This window comes from Canis lupus, chromosome 19 (genome assembly GCF_048164855.1).
Source record: "Canis lupus baileyi chromosome 19, mCanLup2.hap1, whole genome shotgun sequence".
Taxonomy (NCBI): domain Eukaryota; kingdom Metazoa; phylum Chordata; class Mammalia; order Carnivora; family Canidae; genus Canis; species Canis lupus.
Window position 1 is genome coordinate 54,129,046 of NC_132856.1, and position 14,259 is coordinate 54,143,304.

The 14,259-nt window shown below is 51.3% G+C and overlaps 1 protein-coding gene across 2 annotated transcripts; it reads right to left on the reverse strand.

Annotated features, from left to right (window-relative positions):
- Positions 1-3,545: 3,545 nt before the first annotated feature.
- On the reverse strand, positions 3,546-7,652 carry CLEC4G (C-type lectin domain family 4 member G). Of its 2 annotated transcripts, none has more exons than XM_072787475.1 (10): positions 6,963-7,652; positions 6,524-6,634; positions 5,827-5,880; positions 5,550-5,612; positions 5,317-5,421; positions 4,909-4,998; positions 4,578-4,699; positions 4,353-4,468; positions 3,930-4,077; positions 3,546-3,802 (listed from the first exon to the last, which is right to left on the reverse strand). In XM_072787475.1, exons 1-9 carry the CDS (start codon positions 7,042-7,044, stop codon positions 3,939-3,941), a joined length of 882 nt encoding a protein of 293 aa, XP_072643576.1. In that variant the 5' UTR covers positions 7,045-7,652; the 3' UTR covers positions 3,546-3,802; positions 3,930-3,938. The 2 variants fall into 2 exon arrangements, with proteins under 2 accessions (XP_072643576.1, XP_072643575.1); XM_072787474.1 differs by having other exon boundaries at positions 4,551-4,699; positions 6,963-7,631.
- Between the last annotated feature and the right edge of the window lie 6,607 nt (positions 7,653-14,259).

Here is a 14,259-nt window from a genome sequence, read left to right on the forward strand (position 1 = left end):
GGGATTAGGACATGGACATCTTTGGGAGACGATTATTCTGCCTACCACAGGCCTTTTGTGGTGTTCTCGGCAATTGCTGTTGTGTCCCAGGCATGTGACAGGTATATTCCAGATCTTATGGAATGCGCTCAGAGCTTCTGGGGTTTCCAGGAAAGGAGGTCTGTCTTTAAGACTGCTGACCTGGCCCAGCCAGTCTCTCAGAGGAAACATCACAGGGTTTCTCTGTATTCAGACCCCTTCCTGTACCAGCTTCAGAACAATCTTTCTGGGAGTGGCTGGGTGCTCAGTTGGTGAAGCATCTGCCTTAGGCTCAGGTCATTATCCTGGGGGTCCTGGGATCCTGGGATCGAGCCCTGCATTCGGCTCCCTGCTTAGCGGGGAGTCTGCTTCTCCCTCTCCCTCCTCCTTGCTCATGCTCTCTCTCTCTCTCTCTTTTTAAATAAATAAATAAATAAATAAATAAATAAATAAATAAATAAATAAAATCTTAAGAAGAAAAAAAGACAAAAAAGAATACAGCCTTTCGGGCAAGACCGATTCTCCAGGAAAACAAAAGCAACCGAAGGTCAAGGTCTGTTTTGGGATTACTGTTAGGATCCAGGGGATGCCTTTCTTCCCAGGGAGGTTGAAACTTGGAGGAGGGAGGGCCCAGTACCAGGAAGCCAAAGATGAGGAACTTGACCCTGACCCTCTCATGCAGGGTCTTCATGTGCCAACTCAATGTTGACAGGTCAGAGCCTGGCCACTGGGACGCAGTGCCTATGAGCTGACCAGGAGTAAGTAGGGCAGATGGTGGAAGACAAGATGGGGTCTCTAGGCCAGTTATTTTGCTTTCCAGGCTCCTGCCCAGGGCTCCCTCAAACCCCAGACCCCAGTACCTGAGCCTGGGGCTTAAGGACTTGGCTTGCTCTAGCCAGGGCCAGACCTCTGAAATATCCCAGGGCAGCTCCTGCTTAATGGTGGGATATTAAGTGTTCTCCTCCTTCTGCCTCAACCACAGCCTGTGCTCACTCAGGTCCATTCCCAGGAGAGACACCGGGGCCTCTCTGCCCACCTGTGCCGCTCGGCATCCATCACCACAACCCATCAGGGGATCTGTCATTGATGGTGACCCAGACTTGAAGTCTGCCTATGGGCTGTCAGTTTGTCTCTGCTCTTCACTTGGCCAGGGGTCTCCACCTGATTGTCAGTAGATTCAACTAGAATCTGTGAGTCCTCCAGATTATCATTAAACCAACTCACCCAGGCACTTAGGTACCAAGCAGGGGTTCTGACTGCTGCCCTCTCCCTGAGCCTGAGTGTCAGCTTGTCATGGCTTGTGTGAGGCTGCATAGTGGCCCCTAAAGATATCCTCATTCTAATCCCTGGAACCTTGACTGTTGTCTTATATGGCAACAGAGATTTTGCAGAGGTGACTAAGAGTTTAGAGGTGGGAAGATGTAAATATTAAAGAACTTGGCAGGTGTTTGTCCCCTGTTCCTGGAAGGCATCATCGACACCCTTGGGATTTCCTGAGTAATAGGAGGATCTTAGTTATTCGTGGGGGGCCCTGGGACCACACCTGAGTTATACCAAGGAGATGACTCAGAGTGGGGCTGATCATGCCAGAAAGACCAGCCAGGAGGGGTGGGACCTTCAACCACCTGACCTCCATGGAGTAGAGAGGGGCTGGTGATGGGGTGCAATCATGTGGCCACCGATTCAATCAACCATGCCTTCAAAATGAAATCCCAACGAACTCTAGACACCAACGTTCAGAGGAGCTTCCTGGTTCGTGAAAAGACATCACCATGCCAGTAAGGGGACGTGTCCTGAGTCCTTGGAGACAGGCTACCAAAGCTCCGTGTTTGGGACACTCCTGGCCCTCGCCATATGGGTCTCTTCATTTGGCCAGTCTGGATTTGTGTCCTTCCTTTACAATTAAACAGTAAGTACTAGACAGAGCTTTCCTGAGGTCTATGGGTCACTCTAGTGAATTATGAAACCAGAGGGATTGTGAGTTCCTTTGAATTTGTATCAGTTGGTCAGAATCAGTTGGTCCAAAGTGTGGGTGGCCTCAGTATCCTCAAACTTGCAATTGGTGTCTGCAGTGAGGGCAGTCTTGGAGGAGCTGCACCTTTAATCTGCGGGTGGCGTCTGCACTAATTCAGGGTGATTAGTGCAGTATTACAGGGGATCATCTTGGATTCTCTGGGTGGGCCTTAACTGCAATCTCAGGCATCCTTTATAAGAAGGGAGGCAGAGGGAGATTTGACGCAGAAGAAGGCAATGTGATCAGTGAAGCAAGATACTACCCTACTAATTTTGAGGATGGAAGAAGGGGCCATGAGCCAGGGAATGTGAGGAATGAAGCTCAAGAAGCAAGGAGAGGCAAGGAAATAGTTTCTCCCCTGGAGTTTCCAGAGGGAGCCTGGCCCTGATGACACCTTGTTCTGGGCCCAGTAAAACTAATTTTGCACTTCTGACTTCCAGAACTACAAGAGAATGGTGTGTTGTTTTTAAGCCACCATGTTGGTGGTCATTTGTTACAGCAGCCCCAGGAAACTCATACAGCCTTCCACCCCAACTGTCTGGAAATCCATCAGTCTGGCCACCAGTCCACTAGGTATGTTAACTGTCCAGCATTCAGGTGGCTCCTGGGGCCTGGTTAGTGCCTCACTCTGGGCTGCAGTAGTAGAGCACCCAGAGGAGGATTGGGGTTCACTGGAGGGTCTTCCCTGGCCAGGGAGTCTGAGTGGTGGTCTCTCTTCTGCTTGCCCAGTCACTGCCCTCAGGGCTGGGCAGCCTGGGGGCTCCCAATGGGCTCCCCAGAACTAAAAGTTTCCTGTCTCCACTGGAAATTCTGGGAGAGCCCCCAGGTCTCCAGGACGGGAGCAGAAAACTTTAGGAGTGCAGGGTGAATTCAGATCAAAAGTCCCCAGCTGATAAAGCCAGACTCAGTGCACCCTGCACCCTCCGAATGGCTTCAGCCATACTTAGCACATCCCAACACCCTCTGCTTGCAAAGACCTCCCTTCCCAGCTCCTCATGCTGAAATCCCATTGTTTCTCAAAAGTTTTCTCTGAGGTGTATTTCCAGATCATTCCACCCAGTGGTCACAGAATCTAGGTCCCCAAGACAAAGGGACTTGTGCCTCAGATTCCCTGGCAGGCCCTCTCCCACCTGCCTTAGGGCCTTGTCTCAGACTGCCAAATCTCCACGGGAGAGGTGTCCCCAAGGAGGGGCCACTGGTGCAGTATTCCAACACAGTTCCTCCCCTGGAGGTGTGGCTTCTCCAAATGCATCACGAGACATTCATGCATTCTTCTTTTGAGTCACTGGTCATATCATTCCTGTGCCCAGCTAGATCAGAGGGGTGGGGGCAGGGGAGCCCTGAGTCTGAGTCAATCCTGTGTCTCCAGCTGTCCTGGCCAAGTGCAGGTTACTCACCGAGCTTTGGGGCATCATAGGGCCAGGACATCACTTAGGTCAGGGTCACTCACAGGGATCATATTAGGGTCTCGGGGATAAAACTTAGGACAGCTCACCAAAGCCATGAATCAAAATTCATTTCTCAAGCATTTATTGATGCTTCCTAGGGCTGCGAAGACAGCTCACAAAACACCTATCTGTGAGGGCTCCCAGTCTGGGGTAGAATGGGAGAAAACCAGCTCCATGCTTGAGTTGCCTTGCTTTGGTTAGGGAGGGAGGTGGGGCCCAGGGACCGGCCCAGGAGCCGGGATTTGGGTGGGGGTGGAGGCTAGGTTGTCTGTGTGAGGGCTTGCGATGAGGTTGGAGTGGAGGTCCCAGCGCCCGCACCTGCCTGGGTTGGGTGGACGGCTCTTAGTAGTTATGGTGGTGGGCGGCGCCAGGACGGTGAACAGCCCAGGGGACCGTCGCGGATGGCCCCCCCCCCCGACCCGCAGGCTGTGGGTACAGCTGGTGGGCACCTGGCGGGGTCAGCAGCTGCGCCTCTTCTCACAAATCCAGTTGTCCTTCTCGTTTTCGCACGGTGCGTCATTCCACATCCCGGTGCGTAGCATCATAGCGCAGTCCTCGCGCCCCATAGAGTCATTGGGCTCTCCCGTGTTCCACTGGCTGCAGTGGTTTGTTGGGGGGTGTTTCTGGGAGTCTGAGGATGGGCCTGGCGTCCAGCCCTGAGCATCTACCCTGTTTATTGCTTGGGTCCAACCTAGACACCCTGGGGGTCTAATCTGGGCATGCACGTGGGATACAACTCTCTAACTCCCAGAATTTAACCCTCCGCCAGGTCCTGGGATCTGGCCCGCCCATGCCAAACGAGTCCCTGAGATCTGGCCAAAGCACTTCCCCTGGGGTCTGACCCGTCCCTCTCCCCAAGTCCCTTCCCTCACCTGAAGCTGAGCGGGACTCCGTCTATCCACTGGTAGCCCTGGATCTTGCCCGCGCGGCGCACGGCCCGCAGGCCCAGCCAGAAACCACGGCCACGTGTATTCCGACTCAGGAAGCCCTGCGTGGGAAGGAGTCGCCTTGCACCCCTCCCGGGCCTCGCCCCATCAGGTGAAGGCCGCCTCCCACCTGGGACAGCGCACCTGCTCCTCCAGGTCCCCGACAATCACCAGGTGTGCGCCTGCGCCTGCGCAGTTCTGCTGCGACGCCTCCCAGGTGGCCCGCTGGACGGAAAAAAGGTAGCAGGAGCCCTGGAAGGGCAGCCAGGATTCGGGGCACTCCTCGCAGGAGCCTGTGGGGTGGGAGTCAGGGAGGTGAAGCGCTCCCTGGCAGGGCGAATGGAAAAAACGCGGGGGAGGTGCCCCCCACCCAGGTGTAGGGGTGGAGGCACAGAGAACAGGCCAAGGTCAAGGGGCAGGGCAGGGCGGATCAAGGAACCCCGAGGCCCACAGGGAGGGTCCACTTGTCCCCTCCTCTCTCCCCTCTGCCTGTGTCGCTCACTGTTCCCCTGCCGGACGGCCTCCAGAGCCCTGAACAGCTCGGTTCGGATGCCCTCGCGGTCCCTGCTCGCCTCAGCCAAGCTCTGGGTCACTGCGAAGTCAAGGGAGTTCAGGTTACTGCTCAGGTCAGGGTCAGGAGTAGGGTCACGATTAGTTAAAGGTCAGCAGCCATGTCCCGTGGTCAGGGTCACGGGCAAGAATGACATCAGGTCCAGAACTGGTCTGGCCGGCGGGGGCCAAGTTGAGGCTAGGGGTGTTAGTCAAGGTCAGAGTCCAGAGGTCAGGGTCACAGGATAGGGTCGCGGTAACCCTAGTCCAGGATAGGTGTCAGCATGTGGATCAAGGGTTGAGTGACAGCTGCGGTGAGGGAATCAGGGGGCGAGGCAGTGTCCCGCTCTCACGCTCTCACCGCGATCGCTCAGTTCTTTCAGGGCACTCTCTTGCTGGATCAGCTTCGCCTGCGCCTCCCCGAGCTCGGTGCGTGCCCTCTGCAGCAGCTTCTGGGTCCCCAAGCCTGGAGAGGAGGGGTCGGGGGAGGAGGAGGAGGAGGACCAATCCGTCCCGCCCCCACCTGCCACGAACCCGCCCCTGCTCGCCTCCTCCAATCCCGGCCCGGGCCCCGCCCTCCCACGCGAGTCTCACAGCAGGTGTTGCAGGCTCGGACCTCCCGGTTCAAAGCCCCCAGCGCTGCCGACTGCTCCGAGGCTGAAATGATCCCCGCCCGCCCCACGCACACGCCGGGTCACCTGCGGGGACTCACAGGACACCCTTCCCCACTCCGAGGCCGTCCCGGGGACTGAGGCAGCCTCACCCACCCACCCACCCACTACCTTGTCTCCAGGGTCCTAAACACTCCCGCCCCGCACATCCTGGGGTGGGGGTGGGGGGGAGGTGGCTACCAGTCACCGTTTTCACGCACCGTTCGTCCTCAGCAGATCCTGGTGGCCAAGCAGCGCCCGTCGCTCTGTGGAGGCTGTGGAGAGAGGCTCCTGCAGGTCCCCCGAACTCTCCCCTTGCCTATGGGGTGCAGGACCCCAGGCTTGGGACACACAGAAGGGCCGGGCAGGCATACGGCACACGTGATGTGCACACACATTTGCTTCTCCCTCTACTTGTGTCTCTGGCTCTCTCTCTCTCTCATGAATAAATAAATAAAATCTTTTTTAAAAATTTAAAGAAAAAAGAAAAAAAAGGACCGCTTGGGTGGCTCAGCAGTTGAGCATCTGCCTTTGGCTCAGGGCGTGATCCTGGAGTCTGAGGATTGAGTCCCACATCGTGCTGCTTCCTGCAGGGAGCCTGCTTCTCCATCTGCCTGTGTCTGCCTCTCTCTCTCTCTCTCTTAATCTCTCTCATGAATAAATAAAATCTTTAAAAAAATGATGTGCACACACACCCGGGAGCAACAAACACACAGGCACATGCACACACACTCATGTGCACACATACATACACATGTGGGTTCACACAGCCCAAAGATGGGCACAAACTCTATTCGCATGTGTTCACACTCAGACCCACGCAGGGATCCGAGACCCAGCTGGTGAGACCTGAGACAGAGGGAAAGTCTGTCCCCAGGGCAGCTTGGCACAACCTCCCTTCATTATACGGTCACTCACCCTTAGAAACGAGGATGTTCAGGATGAGAGCCCACAGGACTGTGGCCACTGCCAGAACCAGGCCCAGGAAGAGGAGTCTCTGTCCCCAGCGTCCCCAGCGTCCCCAGCTCCCTGGAAAACACAGATGGACTCCTGGGTCCCTCTTGCACCAGGACCACTCTGGATCTCTGCGCCCTGAGGATGGAGCCCTGGGCACTTGGATTCCTCCCAAGGAACTGAGATTCAGAGAGGTTAAGTAACTTGCTCAAGGTCACACGAGCTCTAAGTGGCAGAGTTAGAATTTGAATCCAGGTCCAGCTAGTCCTGGCACCTCTGGTGTCTCTCCTGCACCCACTACTTGGACCTGCTCTCAGCTGTTCCCCTCCTTTCCCTCATCAAACCCCAAACCACTGGCCAGAGAGACCCAAGCAGGCCGGTGAGGCGGTCCCATTGCTCATACCTCCAGGGACATCCTCAAGCCCGCCGCCCCACTTGCTGTACCCGGCAGTGTCCATGGTGAGCAGGCGCCCAGCCCGGGGCATAGATAGAAATGTAGCCTCCTCTCAGTCCCGCCTTCTCTTTTCCTTCCTTCCCATAGCCTTCCTCTCAGTTCCTGGTACTGGGACCCACAGGCCAATCGCAAGGCTGGGCCCTTTCTGGTCTGGGCTGGTTTAGGGGTAAGTGTGAAGTGGGATGGGGGAAGTGTAGTCAGAGCGGAGGGGTAGAAGGGGATTGAGCAGGGTAGAGGAGTGGAGAGGGGTGGGGAGTGTGTGTGTGTGTGTGTGTGTGTGTGCACGCACACACGCAGTTCTAGTCTCTCTGGCCTGGCAGCTGCAGCAACATCTCCAGACTGGTGCTGGGGGCTTCAGTTTGGACCTCACCTCCATCTCTTAGAGGTCTGGGGCTGGGCTTCCTCCTAGGAGGAAGAGGCTGAGTCCAGCTGAGTTCTGGTCCCTTCTAGAGGGTTCCTGAAAAAACTCCCTCAGGCCTGGCCTCCCAGGGCAGCTCTTGCTTCCCTCCTCAACCTCTCTGTAGGTGCATGGAGGTTGGATCTGACCTTGACCTTAATTCAATCCTTCCTGGCCAGAAGGGAGAACAGAAATGTTTGTTGGGTGGTGGCCAGCTAAGCTCTGGACTCTATTATTGGGTGGATGAGTGGGGGTGTATGTATGTAGCTTTCTTTCTTTCTTTTTTTTTTTTTAATTTTTAAAATATTTTATTTATTTATGAGAGACACAGAGAGATGCAGAGAGAGAGAGAGGCAGAGACACAGGCAGAGGGAGAAGCAGGCTCCACGCAGGGAGCCCGACGTGGGACTTGATCCCGGGTCTCCAGGATCACGCCCTGAGCTGAAGGCAGGCACTTAACTGCTGAGCCACCCAGGTGTCCCATATGTAGCTTTTCTATGAAGCCTCAGCTTTTCTCCTCCATGCAAAGGAGGACGGCGACAGGTCCTCCCTCCAAGGGATGCTAGGATAAAGACATGAGTTATGCATGTCAAGCCCTAGCACCGTCCCCAGGCACTAACCCCACTAAACGTTCATTCATTCAATAAATATTGCACACCTACCTTGTGCCAGGCATTAATCTAGGAACTGGGGAGACATCAACGTCCCATAGAAGCAAATTCCTTCCTTCTCAGAGCAAACATTCTAGGTGGGAGTTGAGAGAGAGACAAATAAATAATGAACATAAATGAAAAAGTAAGTTGTATAGCCTAGTGGTTCTCAGCCAGGGGTGATTATGAGTCCCAGGAGACATTGGGCAGTGTCTGGAGACGTTAGTGGTTATCACAATTTGGGGGGGGGTACTACTGGCATCTACTCGGTGGAGACCAGGGATGCTACTAAACAGGCTATAACACACAGGACAGCCTCCCATGGCGAAGAATGACTGGCCCCCAATGTCAATAATACTGATGGCAAGAACCCTAATGTCATAGATTAACAAGTCATAAGTGCCATGAGAAGAAAGAAAGGAAGAAAAAGGCAGGCAGGATAAAAGGCTTGGGATACTGGGGCTGGGGCAGTGGCTAGTAAGGGGACCTCACTCAGAAAGACAAATATATATATATATTTTTTAATATATTTTTTCAAGCACTTCCCACATTCCAGCCCCTTTTGTAGCGATGTGAACACATTCCACCTTCCCAAATCCTCTCAACAACGCTCAGAAATAACAAACAGGGATCCCTGGGTGGCGCAGCGGTTTAGCGACTGCCTTTGGCCCAGGGCGCAATCCTGGAGACCCAGGATCGAATCCCACGTCGGGCTCCCGGTGCATGGAGCCTGCTTCTCCCTCTGCCTGTGTCTCTGCCTCTCTCTCTCTCTCTGTGACTATCATAAATAAATAAAAATTAAAAAAAAAGAAATAACAAACATCCACATTTTATTTAAAAATTTTATTCAATGCCTATTTTCCTACCTTATTCCAAAAGAAATGAGAGAGACATACATGATAAAATAAGATGAAAAGACAGAAGCAAAAGAGAGATGAGGATCAGGAAGGGAACAGGAACCTAAGAGATGAGTCTGGTGCACAAAATTCAGCCGGAGGTACCGCACTCTTGATAAAGGCAGCAGGAAAGTGGGGTCAGACATCTGGGGATGTGCGGCAAATTCTTTTGGAGGAATCCCTCCGATAGACGTGTAGACCAAATCCCCATCGAACTTTCCATAAACACAGTAGCAATTTTCTACCACTTGGGCCTAGGTGAATCGCTTCATGGGCAGGCGTGGTTTTAGGGAAAGCGGGTTTGCCCGAACTCAAAGCGAGTGACCGACCCCACTGTTGGGGTGCTTTTAGCATGTTTCTGGAAGCAGTGAGTTTGAGACCACGGAGAGAAGCTGGCTGAGTGAGGGGCGAGCCACAGGCTGTGGTGGGTACCTGGTAGGGTCTGCCCCTGGCAAGCGCTCTCTCTAAATAAGAATCCGGAGCCGAGAGGAAATCATTTAAGTACAATGGGAGAAACTGTGCCTCATGTGGAATCGAGATGTAAAATATCCCCAATAAGCCAGATGATAACCTCAGGCAAATCATTTACTCTCTTGGTACCCCATTTTTTTCATCTTTAGCATCAATAGATGATAAAGTTTTTGTTACCCAATTCATTATGTTTCTGTGGCCATGTAGAAGACAGCTGTGAATGCACTGTGAAATGTTTACTATACAAATACAGGATTTTTTTTTTAAGATTTATTTATTCATGGGATCCCTGGGTGGCGCAGAGGTTTGGCTCCTGCCTTTGGCCCAGGGCGCGATCCTGGAGACCCGGGATCGAGTCCCACGTCGGGCTCCCGGTGCATGGAGCCTGCTTCTCCCTCTGCCTGTGTCGCTGCCTCTCTCTCTCTCTCTCTCTCTGTGACTATCATGAATAAATAAATAAAATCTTTAAAAAAAAAAGATTTATTTATTCATGAGAGACACAGAGAGGCAGAGACACAGGCAGAGGGAGAAGCAGGCTCCCCGCGGGGAACTCAACATGGGACTCGATTCCGGGACCCCAGGACCACTATCTGAGTCAAAGGCAAACGCCCAACCACCAAGCCACCCAGATACCCCAAATACAGGATATTATTCAATATAATGGAATCCAAATTTACTAAAGACATTGCGATGGCCCTGTTTAACTGGACCAGTGGAGAACACCATTTAGGGCTAGCCTCAGGCTCCAGTGAATACTGGGAGGCATCTGTCACTGGTATTCAGGCACACACACACACACACACACACACACCCCACAGGAATTTTCAATGGCAAGCCCAAATATTTCCTTTAGAAATGATCTTGGTCCTGTTCACAGATAACAGGTGACTAAGACCCCCACGGTTTTAAGTCAAAAGGTTGTGATTATTTTTAACTTGAAATATTTTAATTTTTCAAGTACCTTAAAACAAAGTTTTGTTGAGGTATTATTGCCATTCAATAAACTGTACAGTTTTTTTAGATTTTTAAAAAGATTTATTTATTTATTATAGACACACACACACACACACACACAAACACACAGAGGCAGAGACACAGGCAGAGGAGAGGCAGGCTCCACGCCGGGAGTCCGATGCGGGACTCAATCCCGGGACTCCAGGATTGCGCCCTGGGCCAAAGGTAGGCCCTCTCTCTCTCACCCAGGGATCCCCTTAGATTTTTAAAAATTCATTTGAGAGAGACAGAGCAAGCGAGAGCATGAGCAATAGGGAGGGTCAAAGGGAGAGGGCAAACCAGACTCCTTGCTGAGCAGAGTGCCCGACATGGGACTCAATCCCAGGACCCTGGGATCATGACCTGAGCCAAGGGCAGATGCCTAACCAACTGAGCCACCCATGTGTCCCTAAAGCAGGGCTTGAGCCCAGGACCCTGGGATCATGACCCGAGATGAAGGCAGACGTCTAACCGACTGAGCCACCCAGGTGCCCCTAAACTGTACATATTTAAAGTGTACAGTTTGATGAGTTTTGACTAATCCATGAAACCGTCACAATTGGGATGGTGAATGCAACCATCACCACCCAAAGATTCCCTGCGCCCCTTAGTAAGCCTCCCCTGTTAACCCCAGCTGCCACTGATCTGCTTTTTGTCTTTAGATTTGTTTGCATTTTCTAGAATTTTGTATGAAAGGCACCATACAATATGTAGCCTCTCGAGACTGGCTTCATTAGCTCAGCATAATTATTTTGAGATTCATCCACGTTGTTGCATTAATACTTCATTCCTTCTTCCTGCTGAGTAGAATTTCATTACGTGGACAGGCCAGTTTGATTCTACACTCACCTGCTGGTGGACATTTAGGCTGTTTCCAGTCCTGGCTATCATAAATAAAACTGCTGTGAACTTTTGTGAGCAAGTATTGTCATGCATGTATGCTCTCATTTCTCTTGGGTATATACCTAGGAGGGGATGATTGCATTAGATGTGTTTCATTTTTTTTTTAAAGATTTTATTTATTCATGAGAGACACACACACACAGAGGCAGACACATAGGCAGAGGGAGAAGCAGGCTCCCTGCGGGGGAACAGAAGTGGGACTTGACCCCAGGACCCCAGGATCAAGCCCTGAGCCCAAGGCAGATGCTCAACTGCTGGGCCACCAGGTAACCCGGTGTTTCATTTTTTAAAATGCTGCCAAAGTATTTTCCAAAGTGGCTGTGCCATTTTTCATTCTTACCAGCGATGAATGAGAGTTCTATTTCCTCTGCCTTCTTGACAGCACATGGCATGATCAGTCTTTTTTTTTTTTTTTTTATGATAGTCACAGAGAGAGAGAGAGAGGCAGAGACACAGGCAGAGGGAGAAGCAGGCTCCATGCACCGGGAGCCCGACGTGGGACTTGATCCCGGGTCTCCAGGATCGCGCCCTGGGCCAAAGGCAGGCGCCAAACTGCTGCACCACCCAGGGATCCCATGATCAGTCTTTTTAATTTTGGCCATTCTCTTATTTTCATAGTGCAATTTTTAATTGGCATTTCCTTGATCATTAATGATGTGCAGTATCTTTTCTTTTCTTTTTTTTTTTTTAGCATCTTTTCATATAATTCTTTGCCACCTGAGTATTTTCTTTGATGACCTGTCTCTTCAGAGCTTTTGCCCATTTAAAGAAATGAGTGGCCTCATCCCATCTGAGAGAGCAAGATGGATCACAAGCGGCTCTACTAGAGCCATCCAAGGAAGTTTGGCTAGAGTTGTCGTCTTTGCTATGTCTGCTCAAACCAGCACCATCTGATCCAGAAATAAGGCCTCATTATGTGCCACCAGCGTCTCTGTCATTATGCAAAGGATACAGTCTTCACTAAGTTGGATTAAGTAAACTTCCTTAAGTGGATCATCCAAGAGACTTACCTTAATTGTGAGTATCCAAGATACCTACCTTCATGCTAACACATTGTACATAAAATAGCACTTCAATTATGAATATAGTTTTTAAAATGAGTAAATTATTTTCTTATTGTTTTGAGAGTTATTTATATATTCTGGTGACAAATCTTTTATCAGATATGTGACTTTCTGGGCAGCCTGGTGGCTCAGCGGTTTAGCGCCGCCTTCAGCCCAGGGCATGATCCTGGAGACCCAGGATTGAGTCCCATGTTGGGCTCCCTGCATGGAGCCTGCTTTTCCCTCTGCCTGTATCTCTGCCTCTCTCTCTCTCTCTCTCTGTGTCTCCCATGAATAAATAAATAAAATATTTTTTAAAAAGATATGTTTTCTGATCTTTTCTCCCAGTCTGTGATTTTCCTTTTTATTCTCTTAGCAGCAGTCCTTCAAAGAGCAAAGTTTTACATTTCAACAAAATCCAATTTTTCATTTTTCTTTCACAGATTTTGCTTTTGGTGTTCTATCTAGGAAATCTTTGCCCAATCCAAAAATTTCTCCTATGTTTTCCCTAGAGATTTTATAGTGTTAGGCTTTATATTTAGGTCTTTTATACAGCTTGCGTTTTACAAGGTGCAAGATCTTATAACTGAAGTTCATGGGTGGGGGGGGGGACATGTTAGTTTGAAATGTTGTTAAACTAGAGGCAACTTTAAGTCTAAAAGAGTAGGGCTCTGGAGGGAGAAGAGCCTGGGGTTTATTCTTAGCAGTGTCACAATATGCCTTGAGTTCCTCCTGTACAAAATCGAAGTAGTAAAGGATTGTCAGTGCTGTGTCCACATACCCTTGGCATTCACCTCTCTTATTGTAAACTCTTGGAATTCTTCGTCCGAGGGGTTTTTGCCCTCACCCAAGTGGAGGGCAGGCTGGAAAGTGCAAGAGAGTTAATGCTCCGGGTTAGGATTAACTCTGAGTTGCGTGTCCTAAACTGTCATCTGGAGGTGCTCAGGGAGATCGAGCTCCAGTTGCTCACAGCAGTACCTGCCCATGAGCACACCTGTGTGGACTCTCTCCCCCCTGTCCCATTTCCTTACTTTCCTCCTGTGGCCTCTAGAATCACCTCCCAGGTAAACCACAAAATTTCAAATTCTTAAGCTCTGCTTTTGGGGTGGCCCAAAGACTCCTCGTCTGTGTCGAGAGATCAGCAGGGTAATACGTGCAGCCTGGGCAGGGATCCGCAAGAGGTAGCTATTCTTGTCGCTGACATTATCATCCTCCCTCCTCGTGTCCATCCAAAGCCAACTGGGACCCCCAGTGAATGGAATTATCCATGTCCAGGGAGAGAATCTGCCAGAAAAGATTGAAGAACTGGTGATTCGTAGCTCATTTTCCTGGAGGGCAACCTAAAAGGATGGCTATCAAGATTATGATAATGCTAGATTGCTTCTACTTGATGGGCAGGAATCCGAGGCTCAGAGAGGAAAGGAGGCTCACTGGAGGCCCCTCAGCCAAGAAGTGTTGGTGCTCTGATCCACCGTCGCGTAGCTCCTTCTACGGCCACTCTTCTCTCAGTTACTGTGAGATTGAAAAATCCTGGCTGCAAATACCTCCCACTTGGTTGCACCTGCGTCTCCGGAAGTAACTGGTCCTCCTCGCAACCAGAGGTGAAGTCTATTCTCCATCGCCATCTCCACGGAAGGTGCGTTGTCCCCGTGACTTGCATTAACCAATCGGTGTGTAGCAGCAACTCCACGTGACTTACCAGCCTTGGCCCCAGCATGCCTTGCGGCTTCCGCTTTCACGATCCTGGGATGCTGCGGGCTGCAGGGTTGCTGAGTTAGAGAGCCTGGCTTCGCTTCGTGAGGATGACAAGCCACGAGGACGGGAAAGCGGTCCAGCGGGCCTCCAGCAGCAAAGTTTCGCTTAGCCCTTCCAGCCATTCTGCTATCTGAGTCC